We start from the raw sequence: 27,978 nt of genomic DNA, 5'->3' as shown, positions 1-27,978 counted from the left end.
TCAACATGCTTCTGTAATTTCAAAAGTATCTTGAGCCTGCAGTGATAGTACAGTGGAGAGTGCTTTCATTGCATGCAACTGACCCAGGTTTAATACCCAGCTCCCCAGAGCCCCACCAGAAGCAATCCCTGAGCACAGAGTCAGAAGAAAGCCTTAAACACCACGAGGTGTTATCAACCAAAAACAGTATTTTGTCATATGAAATTGACTATTTCACATACATGCTACTCAGATATTTCAAATCTTAACACAATCACCAGTGCATGTATGATGCTTCACCACCAGTAAATAGTTCAGTATGTATATCTCAGAAAAACAGATACTCTTGTGCATAATCACCATGTTGTGGAGCAGAGAAAGCCATTGTGCATAAGAAAGAAGTCTAGCCTGTGTAGAAATGATAAGTCCTTTAAGATAGTTCATCACCTACTAGTCCACAAAAGGATGAGAAGGCTCTATTTCCTTGTACCACAAAGCAAATAGGACAACACTGGAACTAAAAGGAGCAGAGGACCAGATAGATAGGACTGCAGGTAAGGCACTTGCCTTGCATGCAACCAACCTGGGTTTTATCCCTAGAATCCCATATGCTCCCCTGAGAATGGCCAGGAGTGATTCCTGAGTGCAGAGCAAGGAGTAACCCTGAACACTGCCAGGTGTTCCCCCAATAAAAAAGACTAGATCTGCAGCACCAAATCTGGGGTGCCACATTGCTAAAGAACTCTGTCTACACTTCAGCCAAGCAGCTTTAGCTATCTGTTGAGTGTTGTGTTACTGATCCTACCCTAATCAATTATTGTACCCCACCCTAGGATGTGACCTGGTGATAGTATGTTGGATTATTCCTTACTTGGTATTCTGCTCCCACCCTAGGGTGGTACCTGATTCTTGTCAATAAAAGCAAGAGTCTGAGGAAGGCTGGGGCTTATTCTTCTGTCTTCTTCCACTGAGCTACATTCCATCTTAGGAGCAGAAAGCTTTTGTGGTTTGAATTCCTTGCTCGAGCACTGGATTCCCTGAACCCATTCTTATACCTTTTCACTGTGTGAATTATTTTCTGCAGATCTCTACAACTGGAACTCTTCCCCCTAACCTAATCGGACAGGGGAATGGGAACTGCCTTTTCCTGTCTGGGAGCTTGGTGGGAATCAAACCTTAACCAATCTCCTAGAGAATGTGACACTTCAATTGAGTGGTCAGGAAAGAGCCTCAGACCTCACCAGAACCCCCAAGCCAATGAGAATGTATTGATCTCTATTTCTCCAACCCTCCAGCCAATAAGGAAGTGAGAGATGAACCTCCAAAGCCTCTCTCCTGATCTGGTGTGTTTTACCAGGATCATATGGACTCCTGAAAAGACTCGGAAAATCCAAGTTCCTCCTGCTTTGTTCCTTTTTGATACTGTTCTATTTCCTGAGTCTGCAAACTGGCTTTCAAACTCACTTCCATTCTCATGACTACAATTCTCAAGGCTTGAGCTTGCCTTCTGCTATCAATGTAGCTCACATGGAAAGAGAGAAGCTGTTTTACAAGCTTGTTTGTGGCTGACCTATGTTCAATTCCCAAAATCCCATATAGCACCCCAAGACTGCCTGGACTGATCCCTGAGAACAGAACCAGGAGTCAGCCTTGAGCATTGCTTGGTTTGCCCCCCAACCCCAAATAAAGCTCTTTTATGGTCTATTACTCTGCTCTGGCAAAATCTCAGGGCCAGGATTCTGGAGCTAAGGACAGAAATAATGAATGGCTAACTTGCCCCCAAGTGACAGACATACTCTAGATGGGAACTAGGTGAGTCCTTTCAGTGTCACCCCCCTTGCAGGGAACAACTTTGGATCTTGATATTCTCCATGGGCAATGCTGGGGTTAATGCCCTTATCATGAGGAAAGCTAAACGGGACAAGGGAGATTCACCTTTCAACTGCCCCTGCCTGGAACTTCGCTTTGGCAACATGCAGAGATGTCTAAGTCTTCGCCCCTGGAAAGAAGTCCCTACAAGTTCTGGGCTGCACTGCTTTTGAGGGATAGGGAGAGGCGTGCCCAGTCCCAGAGGTCTGCCCTTTATTAGCCAACTGTCCACTTCCTTCAAACAATGTGTGTTGCCTTGCTATCTGCTCTTAGGACTACATTGAAAACAAGAATGTTCTCACCACCTTCACTGTGAAGTGGGTCTACACATGTCCCCATACTGTAATATGAAAGATACTTTAAAATTTTTTGTTGGGGGCCACACCTAGTGGTGCTCAGGGCTTACTCCTGGCTCTGTACTTGGCTATATTGGTTTGTTTCAGGTTTTTGGTTTGGGGGCCACACCCAGCAGCACTCAGGGGTTACTCCTGGCTCTGCACTCAGAAATTGCTCCTGGCTCGGGGAAACTATATAGGATGCTGGGGATCAAACCCAGGTTCGTCCTGGGTCAGCTACGTGCAAGGCAAATGCCCTACTGCTGTGCTACCATCCGGCCCCTATACTTGACTATATTGGTAAATCATATGGGGTGCCAGGAATCAGCCATATGCAAGGTAAACACTGTGTACCTATTGTACTATCCACTCTACATCCCCAATTTTTTTTTGTTCTTAGGCTCAGGGATCATTCCTGGTGGGGTGCTCGGAGGACTATATAAAATCCAGGAATAGAGGCTAGGTCAGTTGTGTGCAAGCAAACACCCTAGCTGCTGTACCTGCTCTGGTCTCTGAATTTTCATCTCTTAAAGCATCTGAAGAAGGTGTAGGTAGGGAGATTTAGGGCAGCATTGAGCAGCCTCTGTGGGCTATAGGAAGGGAACTTTCACTGAATGCAAAGGCATCAGCGTCACCACTGACTGGTTTCAGTCCTGCTGCATCACTCTCCAGATCAACAGGCAGGATCTGCTAAAGGATTTGGGGGACTCCGAACCCTGGAGAATGGGTCTTTTTTTTGTCTCATGTAAGAGCTGAGGTAGCAGTTCTTCTCAGTCCTCAAATCCACCCCATTAGTCTCTTCAAAAGCATTTGAACTTGAGCAGACCCATGCAATCACACAGACGGGCCGACTAAACTCCACAAAGGTCTACTTTCTTTCCGTTTATTACTTGAAAACTGCCAAAAAACCAAAGGTGCCAATACCCTGAGTGGTATTGGCAATACTCCAAAGTGGACATAGCAGAGAGAAAGAGCTGGGGCTTGGCTGGGCAGTCCTAGCTGGAGCGGGGCACTGCAGTTAACTTCGCACTGACTCCCACTGAGGGTACTAACCTTTCTCCCACCCCCAGAAGCTGGCCAGGAGGAGATGAGAGACTACTTCAGGGTAGCCACTCAGAGCACTTTGGGAGCTGAATGACCTATGGCCTCAGAGCATTTTCTCACAGTTAGGGAAATCAAGGGCCGGAGACATTGCATGAAGCTGACCTGGGTTCGCTCTCTGGCATCCTAGATGGTCCTGAGTATTAAAGGAATATCTACAGCAGTTCTTGCTCATACAGCCCAAGTACATGCTGTAGGGTAACAGCACCAAGTTCTACAGTTCTTGCAGAGACCCCGTTCCCACTTGGCCAGTGTCCTAACAATGGCTTTTACCTTCCTGGTCCAAAACAGAAGAGAAGTACACACAGCATATAGTTGACCAACCTTACATCTCTTTTTGTCTGATGAAACTCCATAGCCTTTCGCTTTTTCATGTCCTGGACCATTAAACCTCCCACACATTCACTAGTGACTTGTCATCAACTTGCCATTGAGGACTCCTATGCCCCAAAACCACATCCATGATGTGGTGATTTGATAAGTAGGAGCTTTTGTCTTTCCTTAATCTGCTTTGGCTTTGGGATCACAGCCAGCACTACTTAGGGCTTACTCCAGACTGTATGGCTCAGAGATCATTCCTAGTAGTGCCCAGGAAACCAAAGAGGGGTCAACCTTACCTACAGACTATCTCTCTGGCCCTCTCTTATCTAACTGTTATCACTGTGGTCTCAGATTACTGTTAATATTCTCATTATTTTTTTAAATTATCTTTATTTAAACACCGTGATTACAAATATAATTGTACTTGTATGATTACAGTCATGTAAAGAACACCCCCCTTCACCAGTGCAGGATTCCCACCACCAATTTCCCAGATCTACCTACTCCCCACCTCGCCCACACCTGAACTCGAGACAGGCTTTCTTTTTCCCTCATTCATTCACATTGTTATGATAGTTTTCAGTGTAGTGATTTCTCTAACTGCACTTATCATTCTATGTGGTGAGCTTCATGTCATTAGCTGCACCTACATGGGAGGATGGGGGGAAGTAAGGGTTGGGACTGAGGCAGTAAAATATTAGAAATGAGCTTTGTAGGGCAGTATCAAGGTCCCAATATAAGATGGATATTATGGATATATAGAATATATGCACATAATAATATCAATATGAAAAAAAGAGAAAAAATTTCCACTGACTGTCCCAATATAAACCAGTGCTAGAACAGCCTGCCCTCCTCCCAGAGCACATTCCCATTAGTGTAGGGAGAGATAGGGGGAAAGCCTGTTGACCCCTATAGAGTCCACCTAGACCAGTGCCCAGGGAAAGACTGAAGTCCAGGGGAGAAAAACCCTATACCTGGCAAGAGCTGGTCTCCAGAATCAAGGAGAAAATCGGAAGCCAGATATCTGCCCGCCCTCTTCCCCATGCACCTCCCCCCCTGGAGTATGGAGGGAGAGGGGAACCTGAGGACCACTAAGAGTCCACCTGAACCCACTTCTGGCCATCTGGGCTGGCACCCAGGGAAGGCCTGGAGTCAGGGGAAAAAGACAAGGACAGCTGGGGGCCTGGCAAGCCTCCCTGCACTCCCCAGGCTATGGAGAAAAGCTCTGGTATGGGGCTTCCCCAAACCCTATACCTGGCAGGAGCTGGTCTCCAGAATCAAAGAGGAAACCGGAAGCCAGATGTCTGCCTGCCCTCCTCCCAATGCACCTCCCCCCTGGAGTATGGAGGGAGGGGGGAACCTGAGGACCACTAAGAGCCCACCTGAACCCACTTCTGTATTCTCATTATTTTGATGCTTAAGTTGTTCCACATTTGTTGTAGAAATCTCTCATGCTGGACCATTTCTTTATCTCTTGGTTCCAAAAAGAGGATTGGAACTCACATACAGAGAAACGAATGAATATGAAAGGGGGAAAACAGAACAAAAAGGAAGAGGAGAGATATTTCTTTTTTTGGTGGTGGTGGGGGGAGAGGAGAGATATTTCTAAGGAGAGGAGCCAACTTGTCAGGATTGAGAAGTTCACTAGGAATAGGCAAAACATCTACTGCTGTTCACTCATCAGTGACATGGGTGATGAGGGTTCCACAGAATAATGTGGGCTGAGCTGAGTAAACAGATGTAAAAAGTGAAAAATGAATCTGTTTCTGGCCATCTCAGCTGACTTAGAAGATAAAATGTCAGTCTGGCCAGACTGGGATGGACAGTAAAGTGATGCTGCATCTTGCTCCTACCACTGTCTCTCATGATGCTCACCACGTTTAGACTTGACAAAGAGCTGGATGTCCCCTGGTGACAATCTATCAAGCCCAGAGCAAGGTCCATGTGCTCAAGGGGAACCTGCAAAAACAATCAAATCACGTTAACACACTCATTTCAAAAAGGGAAGTATTGGGCCAGAGTTACAGCACAGCGGTAGGCTGTTTGCTTTGCAAGAAGCTGAAGCAGGATGGACGGTGGTACAAATCCAGGCATCCCATATGGTCCCCCGTGTCTGCCAGGAGCGATTTCTGAGCACAGAGCCAGGAGTAACGCTGAGCACTGCCAGGTGTGACCCAAAACCCCCCCCCACAAAAGTACCATACTCCTAGTTCCTTCCTTGAAACTTAGACCTATTTAAAAAAATAAAAAAAACTTAGACTTATTTATTTTTCTATTAAGTTGTAGACTACAGAAAGTTGCAAAACAGGGCAGTGCACCCTACATAGCCCTCATCATTTCATCCAGGGATGAGCTTTCACACAACTATCACGTTAAAACCCACAGATTAACAACAGTATAGACTACTACCTTCACTTCACACTTTAGTCTCACCAGATTTTATATTCATTCATTTGTGTTTAGGTCAATAAAGTTTCAGGACAGGTACACACATCACAACCAGTGTCAACAAACTACTGTGTTATTGCCTGGAGTTACACATTCCATATAACCTTTTCCATTACTTTTTTTTTTTGGTTTTGGGGCCAACCCAGAAATGCTCAGGGGTTACTCCTGGCAGGGCTCACAGGACCATGGGGGATGCTGGAATCAAAACTGGCTGCCCGTGTGCAAGACAGGCACCCTTCATTCTGTGCTCTCTCCAGTGGCCCCATTCCTCTTCTCAACAAATACCAATCTGTTCATTTTTAAAGAGTGCTGTAAATTGCATTTTCAACAGTGTTGACTAAATGCAGTCCTATGGTATTGCCTTTGGAGACTGGCTGTCTTCATTCATCATCGTCCCCTTGAGCCTATCCACATAATATGACTTGATAGTCCATTACTTTCTACCACAGAGTGGGAGTCTGTGGTAAGAACAGTTGGTCTAACTATCCACTCAATAACAGATAACTGGTTTATTTCCAATATTTTGGTCACTACAAATAAAGGTACAAAGAATATCTGTGTACGAGATTTTATGCCAACGTAAGTTTTCACATTTCTATGATAAATGCCCAGGAGTGCAATTGTTGGGTTAGATGGTAATATGTTTAGCTTGCTAAGAAATTTCTCAATTCTTCTCCAGAGTGGCTATATATTTTTATATGAGAGATCCAGTTTCTAGGCTGTAGAATCTATTTGTCATTTTCACTTCTTCAGAAACCACTACCACTGTGGGTTTTTTCTGATTAGAAAAAAAAGTTTTAAATTTATTATTTTTTTATTATATATTTTATTTAAACACCTTGATTACATACACGATTGTGTTTGGGTTTAATTTTTTATTTTTAAGTATGAGAACAAAGATGCAAAGAAAGAGGACAAGGTAAAGTTACAGTGGAAGGACAATCACCCATAACATAATTCTCAGAAGAAGTCCCCTTGCTGATATCTTAACTTTGAACTTTCAGCCAAAGAACATTATGATAAAACAGAATCCATGTACAATTACTTTGTCCCTCAAGTCCCCAGATTGTAACACATTATAATATTTCTTAACAGCACACAAGGCAATCTAAAGCCATAAAACTTACGTAACTCCTTAAACATTAGAGGCATAGTATTTTTTACATTTCCATGTACATGCATATTAGCTTAAGTTAACCTCAAATTTTAAGTGTTTTTTTAAGGATTAGAGTCAAAGGAGCACAATAAAAACGGTGTTCGAGTGGCAATTGTTGTTTGCATAGGCCCACCAAAATATGAGGGGCACGGAAAGGAATAACCTTGGCCTAAATACAAAGAGACCCTACCCCTGAAGTTTCCTGGCATAAGACCAACTCTAGGCTCCAGGCAAGCTAGATCGTCCAATCCAAGACATTGTCTGTAGTGCCAACACACTTTTATTTTTCACACAGTCTCTGTTGTTGGTATCATGTTTCTGTATTAAAGATCCTGGAATCTGCATATCCTACATTGAAGTCAGGGCATGGAGCGTCCTCTCGTTTCACCTCACAATTTTTTTTTTTGGTTTTTGGGCCACATCCGGCGGTGCTCAGGGGTTACTCCTGGCTGTCTGCTCAGAAATAGCTCCTGGCAGGCATGGGGGACCATATGGGACACCGGGATTCGAACCAACCACCTTTGGTCCTGGATCAGCTGCTTGCAAGGCAAACACTGCTGTGCTATCTCTCAGGGCCCTCACCTCACAATTAAAGGGTAATGCAGGAAGCCCTGTCCCGTAAGCAGGTCATTGTTGTTAAGTCTTCTCAGTGTTAAGGGAAGTCTCTTGAGCAGGTCAATGTCTGAGCAGTGGTAGGGTCTTCCGTGGTAGAGGATTGCTTCCAGGTGATGTTATAGACAAACCTGGATGTTTCATGGATGGCTTCCCTGGTTCAGGGGTGAATGGAAAATGCCCTTTCTTCTGAGGTCTGTGCCAGGTCGTTATGTCAATGTTCAGGGTGTAAGATCCCTTTGCACTACAAGATTTGTGTGTTCCAATCTCTATTAGATAGGATCTTATTTGTATGTATAGTATTTTCCCATTTTAATGTGCCTATGCAAAAAAGGAGCAATGCCAAGTGGTGCTATTGGCGCATATGGGGGCTGTAAGAACAAGTCCAGCAATCCCCATGACATGGTTCAATCATAAGCATTAAACTGGGGGACTCTTTCACCAAAATTCCTTATTGAATAGCTCATAAAGAGAAGATAAAAAGTACCACTGTGGTTTTAAACTGTATTCTCTGATAACTCAAGATCATCATCTTTTCATGTGCTTACTTGCCATCTATACATCCTCTTTAGTAAAATATTTACTCATATCTTGTCTCTATTTTTTATTGACACTGTTTTTGCTGTTATCTATATTGATTAGATATATGGTTTGCAAATAATTTCTTTCAATATCTGGCTTGTCTTTGACCCATAGTAAAATTTTTGCCAAACTAAAGTCTTTTAATTCTGAAACATGATTAAATTCTTTTCATTCTGAAACATTACTAAATCCTTTTCGTTCTGAAATATAACTAAAACCTTTTGATTCTAAAACATTTCCACAACTGGATTGTGCTTCTAGGGTGAAGGCCAAGAACTTGCTACTGGTTCCAAGATCCTGAAGATCTTCTACTAATTTTTAGAAAGTTTGATAATTTTGTATGTTACATTTAAGTCTGTGATAGACTGAGAACTTATTTGCACATAAGGTGTGAAGTTTAGGCCAAAGGTATTTTTCAGCCTGTGGATGTCCAATTGCTCCAAACCAGTGGTCCTCAAACTTTTTAAACAGGGGGCCAGTTAACTGTCCCTCAGTCCACTGGATGACCTGACTATAGTAAAAACAAAAATTATGAACAAATTCCTATGCACACTGCACATATCTTTTTTTTCTTTTGGGGTCACACCCAGTGACGCTCAAGGGTTACTCCTGGCTATGTGTTCAGAAATCGCTCCTGGCAGGTTCGGGGACCATATGGGATGCTGGGGGATTGAAACACGGTCCGTCCTAGGTTAGCATGTGCAAGGCAAACGCCCTACCGAACAGGAACAAATAAAATATGTGGCTGCTGGCCATAGTTTGAGGACCACTGCTCCAAACTATCTCCTCCCCTGAATAGTTTTGGTAGCTTTGTCAAAATCAGTGGAGCACAGACCATGGTGTCTTGGATACTGTCGCTTTAGTAACAAGTCTTGTGGTGAGATAATGTGAGTCCTTCAGTTTTATCTTCTTCAAATGTATGTTGCTAGTTGAAGTTTACACCTGGCTATTTTAATATTCCCTGTAGAAAAAGAAAAGAAAAACTATGTTTTGGTAGCTTTGTCAAAATCAGGGGAGTGCAGACCATGGTGTCTTGGTTACTGTCGCTTTAGTAACAATTCTTGTGGTGAGATAATGTGAGTCCTTCAGCTTTATCTTCTTCAAATGTATGTTGCTAGTTGAAGTTTACACCTGGCTATTTTAATATTTCCTGTAGAAAAAGAAAAGAAAAACTATGGGGGAGGGGCAGGAAAAAAAAGAAAAATATGGCTGTGGGAAGAAACAACCTTTCTATTGCACATACACTAAGGGATAGTAGCTTTCACACTTTAATGTACTTTAAAAGTATATGTGGAGTTCATGAAGATTTCTGACTTTTACCCGCAGAGATGAACTTTGACCTCCAAGCGATTCTAGTACAGGTAACTACCTATACTACACTTTGAAACTTGGAAAACAATAATTTAGGGAGATGCCAGAGGAAAACCAAGAACAACCTGCAACCATCATTGTTGGCATAAGGGCTTACTTGGTTTTCTTTCTTTCCACATCTGCCAGTTCTCACTTTACTTTCTTTTTTGTTTTTGTTTTATGGGCCACACCTGGTGACACTCCTGGTGATTATTCCTGGCTCTGCACTCAAAAATCACTGCTGGCTTGGAGGACCATATGGGACACAGGGAATCTAACCGAGGTCCATCCTGGATCAGCCACGGTCAAGGCAAATGCCCAACCGCTGCGCTATCACTTCGGCCCCATCACCTTACTTTCTGTACACAATCAGCTTGATTCTTTCCAGATGCTGTTCTTACTACCCATAGTGGCACATGGTAAAAGTAATGCAACAGAACTTTATCAGAGGGGGAACACCTCAGGGTGTTCCACTATCACAAGGACAATGGCAAGTAATGTTTGGGAGTAGGAGACAACTTGGTGCTGTGAGTGAAACCCAGGCCTTCACACATAAAGAGATGTACATTACCACCTGAGTCACATCTGGCCGAGCAGAACTGTTTAAATCATGATATCAATAGAGCCCATGCCCTAAAAGCAGTGGGATCATTTTTAATGTAATGGAAGTTCCTAGGTAAATAGGACTTACTCCATAGAAATTTGCATCAGATACAAATATGTAGAACTCATCTATTTGGTTGGAAAGGGCACTGAGAGGTTCCAGCCTTGATAGGCCTCTTAGGATACATATTTGAGAGATTGTGAAGACATTAAGACATATGCCTCACAATAGGACAAAGGCTAGAAGTGAGGTGCTAATGAGTCACCTTCACTCCCCTTCTACTACCCTCGTGTACTGACTTACAAAACATAAAGAATTTTGGGGCCGGGCGGTGGCGCAAGAGGTAAGGTGCCTGCCTTGCCTGCACTAGCCTTGGACGGACCGCGGTTCGATCCCCCGGTGTCCCATATGGTCCCCCAAGCCAGGAGCGACTTCTGAGTGCATAGCCAGGAGTAACCCCTGAGCGTTACCGGGTGTGGCCCAAAAACCAAAAAAAAAAAACAAAAACAAAAAACATAAAGAATTTTAAGTAAAGAACAGAAACCAGAAATATAGAAAAGCAAACATTTAAATATCCTCCCTATATATTCGACTACAGAATGACCTTGTTATGGTCATTCCTATAGTCTTAAAATTCTTTCACATTCTGGGAGCCAGAGAGTACAGTGGGCATGCAAGTGGGTCTTGCACATGGTTGAACAGGGTTCAATCTCTTGTATTCATTCTTGTTTCCCTGAGCACTTCCAGGAATGATTCCTGAGAGCAGAGCCAAGAGTATAAACCATGAGACGTACTGGGTATCCCTGAAAAAAACAAAAATCTTGGTAGAGCATTTGCTTACCACATGGCTGACATAAACTGGGTTCAATCCCAGGCACTCCATAAGGTCCCCACAAGTCTGCCAGGAATGATCTCTGAGTGCAGTGAGCACTACTAGTATGGCTTAAAAGCAAAACAAAAACTTCCAGATTCCAAGTTATCTTAATATGCTCTTTATAGGCTGATGCTAGTAGGAAGGTTCAGTAGAACCTAGTGAAGTGTGGAGGAAAATACCTTGTGCTCATCACAGGATGAAGCTAACCCATTGGGCATAAGAAGAGCTCCCTCATGCATATTCTGTCTTTAACAACACACATAGCAACAAATTACCTTGTTTAATCACCTACTTTATTCCAAAGAAGAGAGTTCTTGCAAAAGTTCTTCCTTTTCTTGCTCCAATTCCTGCAAAATCTCTTTGTTTTGTTCCAGTCTGTCCTCCAACCACTGTAGGAGAGGCCCGCTGACAGCTGACATCTGACTGCAGAGGTTTTTCGTGAATACTGCAGAAGGAAAAATATGGGTGAGATAACTCGGCATAATCACTAGCCACTAGTGTGTTCCCTCCATTACCAGTTGTCCCAATGGAGAGCATGAGAAGTTAGAGGTGGGAATAGAAAAGTATAAGTAGTATAACCAACAAACAATTTATCTGGTCAGTTGGAGGTGAGACGGAAGAGCTGAGTTAGGAAGAGACCCCTAGGCAGGGGTCTCAAACTCGCGGCCCGCGGGCCGTTTGTGGCCCTCTGTACAACATTTTGTGGCCCTGCCCTAGAGGAATCTTTTTTGTTTTGCTTTGTTTTAGTTGTTTGGGTCACACCACCCAATGTTCAAGGCTTACTACTGACTTTGCACTCAAGGATCACCCCGACTTTGCCTCCTGTGGCCCCCAGGTAAATTGAGTTTGAGACCCCTGTTAGGGGGTCCATCTTGAAAGACCCGAGTCTCCAAGACCCAGGAAAGCTTAGGAGCAGAAAGGCCAAAGGGTGAGAAGCTGCGCCAAGCTTCTGGACCTCTTTACAATGGAGTGACCAGAATCTCCTGATCACCTAATTCTAAGTAATCCCTAGTTCTCCTGGCACAAAGCCAGGAGTCAGCCCTATACTCAGTTATATGAGGTCCCACAACAAACAAGCTACCAGAAGACTAGGGATGTTGGTGGGAATGTGGAGAGGGGACCCTCCTCACTGAGGCTATGCGTCAACCCCTGTGAAAAATACTCCAGAGACTTCTTTAAAAAGTAAAAAAAAATTGGGGCCACAGTGGTGGTGGAAGCGAGCAGTAAGGTGTCTGTCTTGCCCACGCTAGCCTAGGACAGAACGTGGTTCGATCCCCCGCCATTCCATCTGGTCTCCCAAGCCAGGAGTAATTTCTGGGCGCATAGCCAGGAGTAACCCCTGAGCGTCACTGGATGTGGCCCAAAAACAAACAAAAATAAATAGTTGTCAGGGTCTGGAGCAATAGCTCAGCAGGTAGGGCATTTGCATCCTAGATGGTCCCTAAACTTGCCAGGGGTGAATCCTGAGTGCAGTCAGGAGTAACCCTGAGGGCTCCTGGATATGGCCCCCAAACAAAAACTAAACAAACAAATAGGGGCCAGAGCAATAGTCCAGTGGGCAGGGCATTTGCTAACCCAGCTCCAATTCCTGACACCCACAAGTTGCCTGAGCCTGGCAGGAGTGACCCTTGAGTGCAGAGGCAGGAATAATCCCTCAGTACCATCAAAAAGCACAATTAAAATTATAAGCAGGGGCCAGAAAGATATCACAGCGGTATGGCATTTGCCTTGCATGCTGCCGACCCAGGACGAATGGTAGTTCAAATCCCAGCAACCCATATGGTCCCCCGAGCCTGCCAGGAGCAACTTCTGAGTGCATAGACAGGAGTAATCCCCCAGCGCTGCTGGGTGTGGCCCAAAAAACAAAAAAAAATTATAAGCAGAATTGCATATGACCCACTGGTTCCATTCCATGGCATCTATTCCAATAAAAGCAAAATAGATTTTCACACTGTATTTAACTGCAGCAGTATTTAGTATAGCTATGATCTACAAAGAAATAGTGCAGATGACCAGCATCCTATGAATGCATAAGGAAATTGGTCAATAGCACAGTGGAATACTACTCATGAGAATAGACAAGATCTTGCCTTTCGGGGCCGGGCGGTGGCGCTAAAGGTAAGGTGCCTGCCTTGCCTGCGCTAACCTTGGACGGACCGCGGTTCGATCCCCCGGTGTCCCATATGGTCCCCCAAGCCAGGAGCAACTTCTGAGCACATAGCCAGGAGTAACCCCTGAGCGTTACTGGGTGTGGCCCAAAAACCAAAAAAAAAAAAAAAAAAAGATCTTGCCTTTGGCTAAAACTTGGGTAGAACTGGAGGGGGTTGTGCTAAGCAAAATACAGAGGGGAGAGGCCCAAATCTCCTGTGTGCTACATGAAGAAATAAGCAAGGGTGTGGGATTAATGGGACTGATCTGAATCTACCTCACTAAGTATATGCCTTGCTACTCAGTTGGAAACATCTTTTTGTTTGTTTGTTTTTGGGTCACACCAGGCAGTGTGCAGGGGTTACTCCTGGCTCTACACTCAGAAATCGCTCCTGTCAGGTTCGGGGGACCATATGGGATGCCGGGATTCCAACCATCGTCCTTCTGCATGCAAGACAAACACTCTACCTCCATGCTATCTCTCCAGCCCTCGGTTGGACACATCTTTAAATGTAGCACCTTGGATTAGCATTTAGACCACCGGATCACACCTCCAGGTGTGGTCATTTCCCTCAGATTAAATACTGGGATTGGGAGGAAGAAGCTTTCTTGCATTTCTGGATCTCCACGGAGCTTGCTGCTTTTTAGGAGCAAAGGGCAAACATGTGGGAACTCCTGAAAATCCGTTTCTTTCTCTCCTCCCTTTCTCTCTCTTTCTTTCTCTCCTCACCCCCATGTGGGAACTCCTGAAAATCCTTTTCTCTCCTCTCTCTCCCCCCAAGAGGGAACTCCTGAAAATCCTTTTCTCTCCTCTCTCTCCCCACATAAGGGAACTCCTGAAAATATGTTTCTCTCCTCTCTCTTCCTCTCTCTCTCCTCAGACCTCCACTTGTTTGTGTATGTATGTGTATGTTATTTTTCAGACCACCACTTGCTTCCAGCCCCACAGTTTTCTAGTGTTCTGATATTAGAACCAGAGGATTTAAGGGAAAGGATCCTGCCTAAATTAAGCCCTTGGACTTGTACTATAGAACTAAGGTTTCTAAGCAGTGAGGGGATGGGGGGTGGGTGAGGACAAAGCTGATTAGAAGGGCCAGAGTGATAGCACAGCAAGGCATTTGCCTTGCACATGGCTAACCTGGGTCGGACTTGGGTTCGATCCCTGGCATCCCATATGGTCCCGAGCCTGCCAGAAGCAACTTATGAGTGCAGAGCCAGGGGTAACCCCTGGGCGCTGCTGGGTGTGGCCCAAAAACAATAAAAAAGGTTGATTAGAAATGATCCAAAGATCATTTTCTCTGGAAGGTCTTTGATTCTTTGTTGGTAGAAGTGCACCAACTCTGGACACCAAAAACATTAGCTTAACAGTAACCAATGAATAACCCCAAAATAGTCTCAAGAAGGTTTAGTACGTTTTCTTTATCATAGATTTGATGTAACATCTTTCTTAAATATAAATTCTTGTGTGTATGTGTGTAGGAAAATTTCTGGGTTCTATCAGTTCTACTGAGTTATTTGTTCCTTCTATTTTTGGGGTGCTAATGATCAAATCCAGGGTTTCATTTATGCGAAACATATGCTTTAACACATGCTGGTAGGTATGCTGGCACCACCTCAAGAAACAGTCAAGAACAAAAATTTCTTGAGTTTGTGCAATGTTTGGTGCCACATTAGTTATTATTAGTTATCATAAATAAAACATGATAGAAAGGTATTTTTTGTTTTTGTTTTTGTCCACACTCGGTAATGCTCAGGGGTTATTCCTGGCTATGTAATCAGAAATCACCCCTGGCTTGGGGGACCAAATGGGATGCTGGGGGTTCATCACAGGTTAGTTGTGTGCAAGCAAACATCCTACAGCTGCGCCACTGCTCCCACCCCGATGGGAAAGGTTTTTTTTACCATGTAAATTGGCCAAAAAGAAACATCAGGAGCCTCCCTTCTTCTCAAAAACTGGCTGTTAATGAGCCATATCCCAGGACAGCCTTCAGGAGTTCTTGGATCTCCAGGAATTTCTACTTAAGAAGCATTTACAGTATTCAAGCATCCACATGTCCAATACCAATACAAGATGGAACAGGATTAACAACAGCACATGTACTGGGAAAGGAGTAAACCAACTAACTGTGCTGTCAACAGGGATGTCAAAGGTCACTGCCTTTACTCAAATAAAAGTCTTACCTGAACCATTATGGATCTTGGTGACTGTGTCCAGATGTGTAAGGCTGAAGGGAGGGAAAGAGATCATGTCATCAGTGAAGCAGTAATAAAATCAACAACAAAATGGTCATGGATTATGACAAAATGAGAAAGAGCACCCAACTGGGAACAACTGGATTCGATCAAAGTGTGCATCCTATTATTGCTAAATGTTTCCTGACTAGGGGAAAAGTGACTTTGTTCAGAATTTCAATAGGTAGTTGAAACAAATCCACCTGAAATTTGATCTATCTCTCACAGAAGCCTCACATAAATACAAATGCATGGGGCAAGGTCCCTACTTGGTGAAAGGGCTACTGTGATGTTTATTTTATTTTCACCACCACAACAGAGATTCTTTGTCCTTGAAGAATCCACAACTCCTCAGGAGAGGACTGAGGGTCTCTAATATCGGGACAAAGGTCTGAAAGGGAGGTGAAGGGCACAGCTGGCTGTACCTGTGGATCCTCCTGTAGGCGTCCTGTTCCTCCTGGCACAGGATTTTGGGCAGCTCCACTGCTGATTCTAGGCAGACCTTCCCGATGGTTGTGTGAGGGACTATATGGATAGGGATTTCCATTCTCTCATACCTGCAAGACAGCCCATTACAGCAGCATTCTGTGAGCTGCTTCTTTGTCTCCAGCTTGACTAGGCAAAATTGGTAAATGTTACGAAAATATTTCACGATCTTCATCACATTTGAAGGTATACCCAATAATCCATGGAACACACAGTGACATGGCCATCACATTCCAGCTAATTCATGTGGCCACTGCCTAAACAGTCACTATTCTGGGGTGAATGACAACAGATTTCAGATGGCATTATTGTCAACCACAGACAGTAGATCTCCAGAACTCATTCACTCCAACAGACACTTCGGGCATTTGAATCAAACATTTTGGTTTCCATCATGGCAATGGGAAAACATTTCTAGCTTTTACATCCCTGTCTCTAATCCAACAGCAATCACTATACACAGTTCCACCTGTTAGTGATGAAAGTGGCCTCAGATAGCATCTGCATATCTCTTTGGTTCCCTTTGCATGATGTCCCTGTGGCTCACTTACATTGCTAGACATTTTTTTCCCATTTGTGTACTGACAGATACTTAGTTTGATTCCCTATCTTGGCTATTGTGAATAATTTGGCGATCAACATGGGAACAAAGACATGCTTTGAGATTCTGACATTAGGCCCTCTGATATATATAACATATATATGTTATATATAGCCCAGGAAAGATTCTGGGGTTTTTTGTTTGTTTTGTTCTATATCTGTGCCATACCCAGCAGTACTCAGGACTTATTCCTATGTCCTGTGCTCAAGGATCTGGGGGTGATCACTACTGGGACCATCTGGGGTATTGGGGATGGAACCAAGTCAGCCATGGTATAACCAATATGCTATCTTTCCTGACCCAGGGAGTCTGTTTATAACAATCAATTATTATAAAGAAAAGTTTCATAGGATTTTTGTTTGTTTTTTTTTGGGGGGGGCACACCCGGTGACACTCAGGGGTTACTCCTGGCTATGCACTCAGAAATCGCTCTGGCTTGGAGGACCATATGGAACACTGGGATTGAACCACAGTCTGTCCTAGGTTAGCCGCACAAGGCAAATGCCTTACTGCTGCACCACCACCCCAGCCCCTCATAGGATTTTAATAGGGAGTTGAGATTACAGAACGAGTCAAATGTAAATGGGCCTGTAACTTAGTGGCTATGCAAGGTGGACAGTTCAAACTGGTCACCCTGGTCTCTAGACACACCAAGCACTCCCAGAACCTGTCAGGGAGGGCGGAGCGGTAGCAGAGATGATGGGGGTAGGGGCATCTGCCTTGCACACCACCGACCTGAGTTCCATCCTCAGCATCCCATATGGTTCCACAAACCTGCTAGGAATAAGCTCTAAGTACCATCAAGTGTGGCCCAAAGAACCCTGTCATTGGACCTCAAGGTTCTTAGGCCAGCTCCATAACAGCATGGAAGCAGCTCATTCATACTGTTTTCAGACAGGAAGTAGCCAAAGAGGTGCAAAATGGAAACCACAAGGCGTGGGGGAGAATGTGCCACTCAGGAGCTCTGTTATATGGATGGGACTCTGGTGCTCCCTTATTTCGATTCAGGCTTCACAAACTGTGCCTACTTTTCTCTCTCCTTAAGGGAAATGTTAAGAAAACAGTAATACTTCCTTTCTAGGGTAGAATAAAAGAAAGGAAAAAGTTGGTCACTAGGCTAACTGATTCATCTCCCTCAATGCAGCCAAGTTCCCTGAACACATGCACTGGGGACACTCAGGAAGAGGTTACAGATACATGGTGAAAGAGCTAGGTCAGGTCCAATACACTCTCCCTGTAGCAAGTGTATCTGGATTCCATGTTGGATCTCAACAGAACAAAATGGCGGCCAGTTATAATCACCTCTCTTCCCCTCACATCCTAGTGTAAAGGAAAAACTTCCTGAAAAAGGAGGTCTAGCTGTTGTAGTTTGAGCAGGTCTCTAAGTCATAAATAGTGACCACTGTAGGTAGTGAGAAAGCTTGACAAAGTCAATCAACTAAGCAGAGTGTCTCCCACTGACTTTCTTAGCACCATAAAAAGAAATAACCTAAGCAAGGCACTGATGTTGGTCCCATGTTTCTAAATTCACAGTGGAAACAGCTTCTGCTAGATGACTTTCAACCAGGATGGTGGAACAGAGATATGTAGTGACCCCACACATGGGACAGATATTCCACAGCTTCTGACTAATTAGATCAGCATTTCTCAACCAAGACCCTCTGAGCACCATGGGGGGGGGTCACAGGTGAAATCGTGCAAATAGGAGAGTACAGCATAAGACTAAGGTAGGACAGAAGGCCACAGGAAGGAAAGCAGGTCAGCAGAGTCATGGTTGGTAAGAGGTTGGGGAATCTTGAAACAGAGGCTAAGAGCAACACAAACAGTAGGGTCAAGTAAAACAGCATCTGTTGGAAGTCACGGGAAAGCCCAGCACAAACAGGAATAGTTCTGGTCGAGAACTGGAAGAGGAGCAAACTCCAGGGAGATGAGCCTTGTATTTAAGGAGACTTCCTGGATGTCATCAACTCATTTTTGAGAGAGAACTTTATTGGCTGGGACCCTGAAGAGTTTCCAGAAGTTTCTCTGGATTCTTGAATGAAAAAGTCAGGCTTTAAATCTGTGGAGGGCTAGAGGCCCTATCACCTGTCTTCAAGACAGAAACAATCACATCATGCACTTCATAGATCTCAGATGGAACTGAGTGTGTCCTGATGAGTGAAAGAAGCCAGAGGCACAGGCAGATACAAGATCATCTCAACTTGTCTGCACTCCTCAGAGAAGAGAAAGGAATCAAGATGGCACACTACTAGGGAAGAAACAGTCCACATAAGGCCTGCACAGTCAACCATAAATAAGAGGAGGTGACATGGAGGACGGGACGGTGCTGTAACCCTGTGATACAACTAGAATACAATATGTGACAGCAAACACAAAGACAGGGGAAAGCCGGATGCTGAGCTAAAAGCAGAGAACGAGCACTGGAATAGGAGGGAGAGTACAGCGGGGAATGTATTGAACAACTGTGGTTTGAAATCCTTAGCACCTGTGTCCCAACAGTGCCATCAGGAGTGATCCCTGAGCACAGCTCGGTATGGCCCAGAGAGAAAGAGAGAGAGATAGAGAGAGGGAGGGAGAGAGAGAGAGGCTACCTAATAGTTTCAAAGTGTTTAAAACTAAAGTGTCTACTCTATGGTGATAATTACAATTGCAAATGAGATCTCATCCTCAGAAAATTCAAGCAAAATGCCATCACATGAATCCAGCTGACTCTGAGCCCTTGGTGCCCAATGAGGGAAAGAATCGAGAAATGTATTCTTCTCGTCTGTGCTTCTCTTCATTCTCGAGACCCAGCTGAAGATGTGGCTTAGTGGTGGAACATTTGCACTGCATCTGTGAGGTCCTAACTTCCACTTCCAGCATCGCAAAAAAAAGAACACTAGATGGAGGGGCCAGATTGATAGAACAGCGGCAGGGTGTTTACCTTTTATGTGGCTGACCCAGGACAGACCTACGTTCTGTTCCTGGCATCCTATATGGTCCCCCAAGCCTACCAGCAGCAATTTCTGAGTGCAGAGCCAAGAATAACCCTTGAGCACTGCCGGTGTGGCCCCAAAACAAACACACACAAAAAACTAGATAGAGAAAATGTGACACATACTCAAAGAAAGAGAAATTAGAGGAGAAGAATGGCAAAATGGATGAAAAAAAATGAGAAATGGCTGTGACAGCAACGAAACACGGGACAATGATGCTTCTGGTCCACACTGTCTCAGTTCCAAATGAGCACTTGAAACAAGTCCCCAAAAACACTGGGCAACGATGCTTCCAGTCTACACTGTCCCAGTCACCAAATGAGCACTAGAAACCAGTACACTTGCCAGAATTCTACAGGGCAACTGTGAGGGCAGCAGGTGAAGAGATTTCAGAAAAGTGGCAGGGAATTCCACAACATTTGTATTCTCATTCATTCTTCCCAGTCTGACACAGTGTAGTATCCCCTGGGGGCACATTACCTCCTTTCCCCCCAAGAATGAGCTGATGTACTGAGGCACCCAAGGGACTGGTTTTGGGGCTGTGACCCTACTTGGGAGCCATTGGATCTCTAGTTCCTCCTGCACCTTCCAGGAGAGCACTTCCTTTCAGGCACTGCTGCCAGGGGCCTCCAAGGCAGGACCAGCACATGCTCCCAGCCAACTCCAAAGAGGGGGAGAATATGAGGCTCAAGCTGGACTTTCGATTACCCCCACTTGAGTCAGCTCAGAGATCAGGGTGTGGCTGCTTCTCTGATGGGCAGAGGAATTCAAAGCACAGGCATATCCTGGATGCCATCCTCAGCACCATAATGGTCCCTGAGCCCCATGTGGGGAGCCCCCTTCCCCACAAAAAGTGAAAGACTTGGCTGGGGCTGGAGCTCAGAGCAGTGAGGTCATGGCTCTACTCCAACTCCAGAAAAGAAAAAGAAAACCTTCCAAATATTAAGAAAGCATACATCAAAATACTGCAAATGAAACCAAAATCATTTTCTTCAAAACAAAATAATGAGGTGGGGAGTTAACAAAAGATTCAGACATGAAAATGATGACTGTGAGTAAAATTAACACAACAGCCATGCCACTAGCCAGCATAAACAAGATGGGAGGAAAAAGAATAAACCAACTCTGAACTGATAAGAGGGAAATAAGTATTGAAGTTGAAGACCTTTTCAATACCATGAGATGATAAACAGAGTCTATGGGATGGAACTGAACAGGAAGGCTATTGGGAACCCTGAGGGAAGAGAGGAGGGGACATTATCGAGGAGGTTGCTGCTCAGCTATGGCCTGGGGAGATTCCACCAACAACCCCATAAACTACAGACTGTCAACCAGTACAAAGTACAAAATATACTGGACTCACAAATGCACCTCTAGGTAAATAAATTTTAAATAATTGTGATTAAAATGTACTTTAAAAGGAAAACATCACTTACTAAGATTGACCCAATATAGAGAAAATATATAATAAGCACATCAATTTCCATAGCTAAAACAGGGAAATAGATGAAGGACTTAACACAAACAGGCACAGCTGACTTCTGAGGGTAACCACACACACTTGTCCCACCTAGTGCTATTGAAACTTAGCCAAGCTCACAAAAAATGAAAGCAAACCTCAAAGAATCTTCATGAAACAAATATAAGGATAGTATAGATAACTCTAGCTTAAATGATTACAGCAAAATAAAGTCACTAATTGTACTTTTATCTTTTTTTTGTTTTTGGGCCACACCTGATAATACTCAGGGGTTACTCCTGACTATGTGCTCAGAAATCGCTCCTGGCTTGAGGGACCATATGGGATGCCGGAGCTCAAACCCAGGTCCATCCTGGGCGGCCATGTGCAAGGTAAACGCTCTACCATTTTGCTATCGCTCCTGCCCCACTAACTGTACTTTTACAAATGAGCAGCATTCTGGGCTGCAGGGATAGCACAGTGGTAGGGTGTTTGCCTTGCATGCGGCAACTCAGTACAGACCCGAGTTCGATCCCCAGCATCCCATATGGTTCCTCTAAGCCTGTCAGGAGTGATTTCTGAGTGCAGAGCCAGGACTAACCCAAGTGCCACTGGGGGTGGCCCAAAAAACAAATAACAAACAAACAAACAAACAAACAAACAAACAAACAAACAAAAAAAGATCGACATTCCCAGAATGGCTTAGGATCACTGATGCAATAAGACTAAAGAGAATATTAGAAAACAGCTAAGTGGAGTCGGAGAGATAGCATGGAGGTAAGGCATTTGCCTTGCATGCAGAAGGTCGGTGGTTTGAATCCTGGCATCCCATATGGTCCCCTGAGCCTGCCAGGAGCGATTTCTGAGCATAGAGTCAGGAATAATCCCTGAGCACTGCCGGGTATGACCCAAACCTCCCCCCAAAATTAAAAAAAAATAGCTAAGTGCAGACTGTTTAGGTGACCAACCTAAAGGTGACCTAGCAGGCAATTTTCCCCCAAACTCAGGCTTGGTAGAAAATCCATTCATAAAACACATATTATTAGGTCTGAATTACATTACCATGACCACATAGATATGGAAGATTATAAAACCTCAATAATCTTTTTTGGGGGAAAGGTCACACCTGGCAGTGCTAAGGGCTTATCTGTGGCATTATCAGGGGTCATCCTAGTGTGGTAGCAAGGATTGAACCCAGACTGGCCTCATGCAAGGCCAGGGCTTTCCCTGCTATGATTTCTCTCTGGTCCCCAAGTCTCTATACTCTTGACTAATATCCAGACAAACAGCAAAGGTGAGGCAGGCATAGCGGAGCAGTTGTGGGGCCACCGCTTGGTAACAGGTACCGGCTCTCCTAAGCCAGCTAAATCTATTTTCAGTCAGAGAGTATTACTATTCTTTTTTTTTTGCCCCCCCCCCAATTCGTTCTTCTTTTTTAGCTGAGCAATATTTTTAATGTATTATTAGTTTATTCAGACATTCTTATTTATAACCCATTATTCTTTTTCTTTTTTTAATATTGAACTTTGTTTATTTTTTTATTTAACCAACTTTATTACATACATGATTGTGTTTGGGTTTCAGTCATGTAAAGAACACCACCCATCACCAGTGCAACATTCCCATCACCAATGTCCCAAAAACCCCTCCTCTCCACCCAACCCCTGCTTGTACTCTAGACAGGCTTTATATTTCCCTCGTACATTCTCATTATTAGGATAATTCAAAACGTAGTTATTTCTCTAAATAAACTCATACATGTTTGCGGTGAACTTCATGAGGTGAGCTGTAACTTCCAGTTTTTTTCTCTTTTGTGCCTCAAAATTATTGCAAAAATGTCATTTTTCGTAAAACCCATAGATTAGTGAGGCCATTCTGTGTCTTTCTCTCTCTCTCTGACTTATTTCACTCAGCATAATAAATTCCATGTACATCCATGTATAGGAAAATTTCATGACTTCATCTCTCCTGACAGTTGCATAATATTCCATTGTGTATATGTACCAGTTTCTTTAGCCATTCATCTGTTGAAGGGTATCTTGGCTGTTTCCAGAGTCTTGCTATGGAAAACAGTGCTGCAATGAATATAGGTGTAAGGAAGGGGTTTTTGCATTATATTTTTGTGTTCCTAGGGTATATTCCTAGGAGTGGTATAGCTGGGTCCTATGGGAGCTCGATTTCCAGTTTTTGGAGGAATCTCCATATTGCTTTCCATAAAGATTGAACTAGACGGCATTCCCACCAGCAGTGGATAAGAGTTCCTTTCTCTCCACATCCCCGCCAACACTGCTTGTTCTCATTCTTTCTGATGTGTGCCAATCTCTGTGGTGTGAGGTAGTACCTCATAGTTGTTTTGATTTGCATCTCCCTGATGATTAGTGATGTGGAGCATTTTTTCACGTGCCTTTTGGCCATATGTATTTCTTCTTTGTCAAAGTGTCTGTCCATTTCTTCTCCCCAATTTTTGATGGGATTAGATGTTTTTTTTCTTGTAAATTTCTGTCAGGGCCTTGTATATTTTGGAGATTAGCCCCTTATCTGATGGGTATTGGGTGAATAGTTTCTCCCACTCAGTGGGTGGCTCTTGTATCCTGGGCGTTATTTTTTTTGAGGTGCAGAAGCTTCTCAGTTTAATATATTCCCATCTGTTAATTTCTGCTTTCACTTGCTTGGAGAGTGCAGTTTCCTCCTTGAAGATGCCTTTAAGTCTCAATGTCCTGGAGTGTTTTACCTACGTGTTGTTCTATATATCTTATGGTTTCGGGTCTGATATTGAGGTCTTTAATCCATTTGGATTTAACCTTCGTACATGATGTTACCTGGGGGTCTAAGTTTTTTTAGGGTTCAATTGAACCTGGGGGGTTCAATTTTTTGCAAGTGGCTAGCCAGTTGTGCCAACAACACTTGTTGAAGAGGCTTTCTTTGCTCCATTTAGGATTTCTTGCTCCTTTATCAAAAATTAGGAGACTGTATGTCTGGGGAACATTCTCTGAGTATTCAAGCCTATTCCACTGATCTGAGGGCCTGTCTTTATTCCAATACCATGCTGTTTTGATAACTATTGCTTTGTAGTACAGTTTAAAGTTGGGGAAAGTAATTCCTCCCATATTCTTTTTCCCAATGATTGCTTTAGCTATTCTAGGGTGTTTATTGTTCCAAATGAATTTCAAAAGTGCCTGATCCACTTCTTTGAAGAATGTCATGGGTATCTTTAGAGGGTTCACATTAAATCTGTACAATGCTTTGGGGAGTACTGCTATTTTAATGATGTTAATCCTGCCGATCCATGAGCAGGGTATGTGCTTCCATTTCCACGTGTCCTCTCTTATTTCTTGGAGCAGAGTTTTATAGTTTTCTTTGTATACGTCCTTCACAGTTTTAGTCAAGTTGATTCCAAGATATTTGAGTTTGTGTGGCACTATTGTGAATGGGGTTGTTTTCTTAATGTCCATTTCTTCCTTATTATTATTGGTGTATAGAAAGGCCATTGATTTTTGTGTGTTAATTTTGTAGCCTGCAACCTTGCTATATGAGTCTATTGTTTCTAGAAGCTTTTCCGTAGAGACTTTAGGGTTTTCTAAGTAGAGTATCATGTCATCTGCAAACAGTGAGAGCTTGACTTCTTCCTTTCCTATCTGGACTCCCTTGATATCTTTTTTTGCCTAATCACTATAGCGAGTACTTCCAGTGCTATGTTGAATAGGAGTGGTGAGAGAGGACAGCCTTGTCTTGTGCCAAAATTTAGAAGAAAGGCTTTCAGTTTTTCTCCATTGAAGACAATATTTGCCTCTGGCTTGTGGTAGATGGCCTTAACTATATTGAGAAAGGTTCCTTCCATTCCCATCTTGCTGAGAATTTTTATCAAGAATGGGTGTTGGGCCCGGAGAGATAGCACAGCGGCATTTGCCTTGCAAGCAGCCAATCCAGGACCAAAGGTGGTTGGTTTGAATCCCGGTGTCCCATATGGTCCCCAGTGCCTGCCAGGAGCTATTTCTGAGCTGACAGCCAGGACTAACCCCCGAGGAACACCAGGTGTGGCCCAAAAACCAAAAAAAAAAAAAAAAGAATGGGTGTTGGACCTTGTCAAATGCTTTCTCTGTGTCTATTGATATTATCATGTGATTTTTATTTTTCTTGTTGTTGATGTTGTGTATTATGTTGATAGATTTACGGATGTTAAACCAGCCTTGCATTCCTGGGATGAAACCTACTTGATCGTAGTGGATGATCTTTTTAATGAGGCATTGAATCCTATTTGCCAGGATTTTGTTGAGGATCTTTGCATCTGTATTCATCAGCGATATTGGTCTGTAATTTTCTTTTTTGGTAGTATCTCTGTCTGGTTTAGGTATCAAGGTGATGTTGGCTTCATAAAAGTTGTTTGGAAGTTTTCCTGTTTTTTCGATTTCATGAAAGAGTCTTGCCAGAATTGGTAGAAATTCCTCTTGAAAGATTTGAAAGAATTCATTAGTAAATCCATCTGGGCCTGGGCTTTTGTTTTTAGGCAGACATTTGATTGCTGTCTTAATTTTCTCAATAGTAATGGGTGTGTTTAGATATGCTACATCCCCTTCATTCAACTGTGGAAGATTATAAGAGTCCAAGAATTTATCCATTTCTTTCAGGTTTTCATTTTAGTGGCATAGTTTCTCAAAGTAGTTTCTGATTACCCTTTGAATCTCTACCATATCAGTAGTGATCTCTCCTTTTTCATTCCTAATACAAGTTATCAAGTTTCTCTTTCTTTCTTTGTTAGTTTTGCCAGTGGTCTATCAATCTTGTTTATTTTTTCAAAGAACCAACTTCTGCTTTCATTGATCTTTTGGATTGTTTCCGTGTTTCCACTTCATTGATTTCTGCTCTCAGCTTTGTTATTTCCTTCTGCTCCCTATTTTTGGGTCCTTTAGTTGAGCACTTTCTAATTCTGAGCTGCGTCATTAAGCTATTCAGGTATGCCCCTTCTTTCCTGATGTGTGCTTGCAAAGCTATAAATTTTCCTCTAAGTACTTCTTTTGCTGTGTCCCATAGGTTCTGATAGTTTGTGTTTCCATTGTCATTTGTTTTCAGGAAGTTTTTGATTTCATCTCGAACCTACTGGTTATTCAGTATGAGGCTGTTTAACTTCCAGGTGTTAAAGTTTTTCTTCTGTGTCCCTTTGTAGTTCACATATAATTTCAGGGCTTTGTGGTCTGTTGGTAAGTCTTGTCTTAAAGTATGCCGTTCAGTTTTCTTTTAAGAATGGTTTTGAGTCTGTAAAGTTTCTGAGCTGTTGTTTGTCTGTGAAACTATGTATTGTTCCTTCAAACCTGAAAGTGAGTTTTGCTGGATGCAGTATTCTAGGCGAAGCATTTATTTCATTGAGTTTTGTCACTATGTCCCACCACTGCCTTCTGGCCTTGAGTGTTTCCAGTGACAGGTCTGCAGTAAATCTCAAGGATGTTCCCTAGAATGTAATTTCTCTTTTCGATCTTGCTGCTTTCAGAATTCTGTCTCTATCTATGGGATTCGTCATTGTGACTAGGATGTGTCTTGGGGTGTTTTTTCGGGGGTCTCTTTTAGTTGGCACTCTTCGGGCATGCAGGATTTGATCGCATGTATTCATTAGCTCTGGTAGTTTCTCTTTAATGATGTTCTTGACTGTTGATTCTTTTTTTTTTTTTTTTTTTTGGTTTTTGGGCCACACCCGGTAACGCTCAGGGGTTACTCCTGGCTATGTGCTCAGAAGTTGCTCCTGGCTTGGGGGACCATATGGGACACCGGGGGATGGAACCGCGGTCCGTCCAAGGCTAGCGCAGGCAAGGCAGGCACCTTACCTTTAGCGCCACCGCCTGGCCCCGACTGTTGATTCTTCCTGGAGATTTTCTTCCTGAGTCTCTGGAACTCCAATGATTCTTAAGTTTTTTCTGTTGAGCTTATCATAGACTTCTATTTTCATCTGTTCCCATTCTTTGAGTAATTTTTCCATTGTTTGATCATTTGCTTTGAGGCTTTTTTCCAATCTCTTCTGCTGTATGGAGTTGTTATTCATCTCATCTTCCAGTGTACTAATTCTATCCTCCGCTGCTGTTAACCCGTGGGAAAGCTCAACCATGTTTTTCTTCAATTCATCTACTGAGTTTTTCAGACCTGTTATTTGAGCTGAAATTTCAGTTTTGAGTTTTCTCATTTCTATCTTCATATTCTCTTGATTCTATTAGTGTTCTCTTCTATACTTTGTTTGAGTTCTTTGAACATCTTCTATATTGCAACTCTAAACTCCTTATCTGAGAGACTGACTAGTTGGTTGGTCATGTTCAAGTCATCAGAGTTGCCATCTTCATTCTCTATGCCTGGCGCTGGCCTGCGTTGTTTCCCCATTGTCACACTTGTATTGTCGGTTTTTATATGTGTTGTAGTTGTATTCATTGGCTAAATGATGTGCACGGTCCCGAAGGGGAGCGGAGCGGCCGTCCTCCTCTGGCTCCTCCCTTTCTGGGCGTGTCGAGTCACCTCCAAGGAAGGCTCACGGGAAGGCAGGCCGACCGCAGATGAGCCATACACAGGATGAAATCAGGCCGAAAATGCAGCACAGCCCAGAAGAGAGGCAGATAGGGGTGCTGGCATCTGAGATCCAGCAGAGTTCAGTGGCTCCAATTCGTTCTTAATAGGATTTGTGGGTTGGTAACACCCAGACAAGCTGAATAAGACTTGATAAAGAATTGCGAAATAAAAGATTAGATGTGTAATGGACTTATATTGAAAATGAATGAAACAGACACATGAATTAAACATACAAAGAAGAAAGAAATCCATGATGTATGCTTAGATAATAGAATCAAGATTACAGTATTAAAACATAGTTTT

At 43.4% G+C, this 27,978-nt stretch overlaps 1 protein-coding gene across 1 annotated transcript in view; it reads right to left on the bottom strand.

Annotated features, from left to right (window-relative positions):
• Window positions 1-9,156: 9,156 nt before the first annotated feature.
• The window catches only part of BRCC3 (BRCA1/BRCA2-containing complex subunit 3), a 36,729-nt gene continuing 17,907 nt past the window's right edge, over window positions 9,157-27,978 (bottom strand). Inside the window, exons 8-11 of the mRNA XM_049766729.1 lie at window positions 16,040-16,171; window positions 15,564-15,607; window positions 11,510-11,679; window positions 9,157-9,367 (exon numbers count right to left, since the gene is read on the bottom strand). Of these exons, the coding sequence (XP_049622686.1) occupies window positions 11,528-11,679; window positions 15,564-15,607; window positions 16,040-16,171 (328 nt within the window). The 3' untranslated portion in view covers window positions 9,157-9,367; window positions 11,510-11,527. The remainder of the gene's footprint in view (window positions 9,368-11,509; window positions 11,680-15,563; window positions 15,608-16,039; window positions 16,172-27,978) is intronic.

Source organism: Suncus etruscus, chromosome X (genome assembly GCF_024139225.1).
Source record: "Suncus etruscus isolate mSunEtr1 chromosome X, mSunEtr1.pri.cur, whole genome shotgun sequence".
Lineage (NCBI taxonomy): Eukaryota > Metazoa > Chordata > Mammalia > Eulipotyphla > Soricidae > Suncus > Suncus etruscus.
This window is presented reverse-complemented; position numbering and strand designations above follow the sequence as displayed.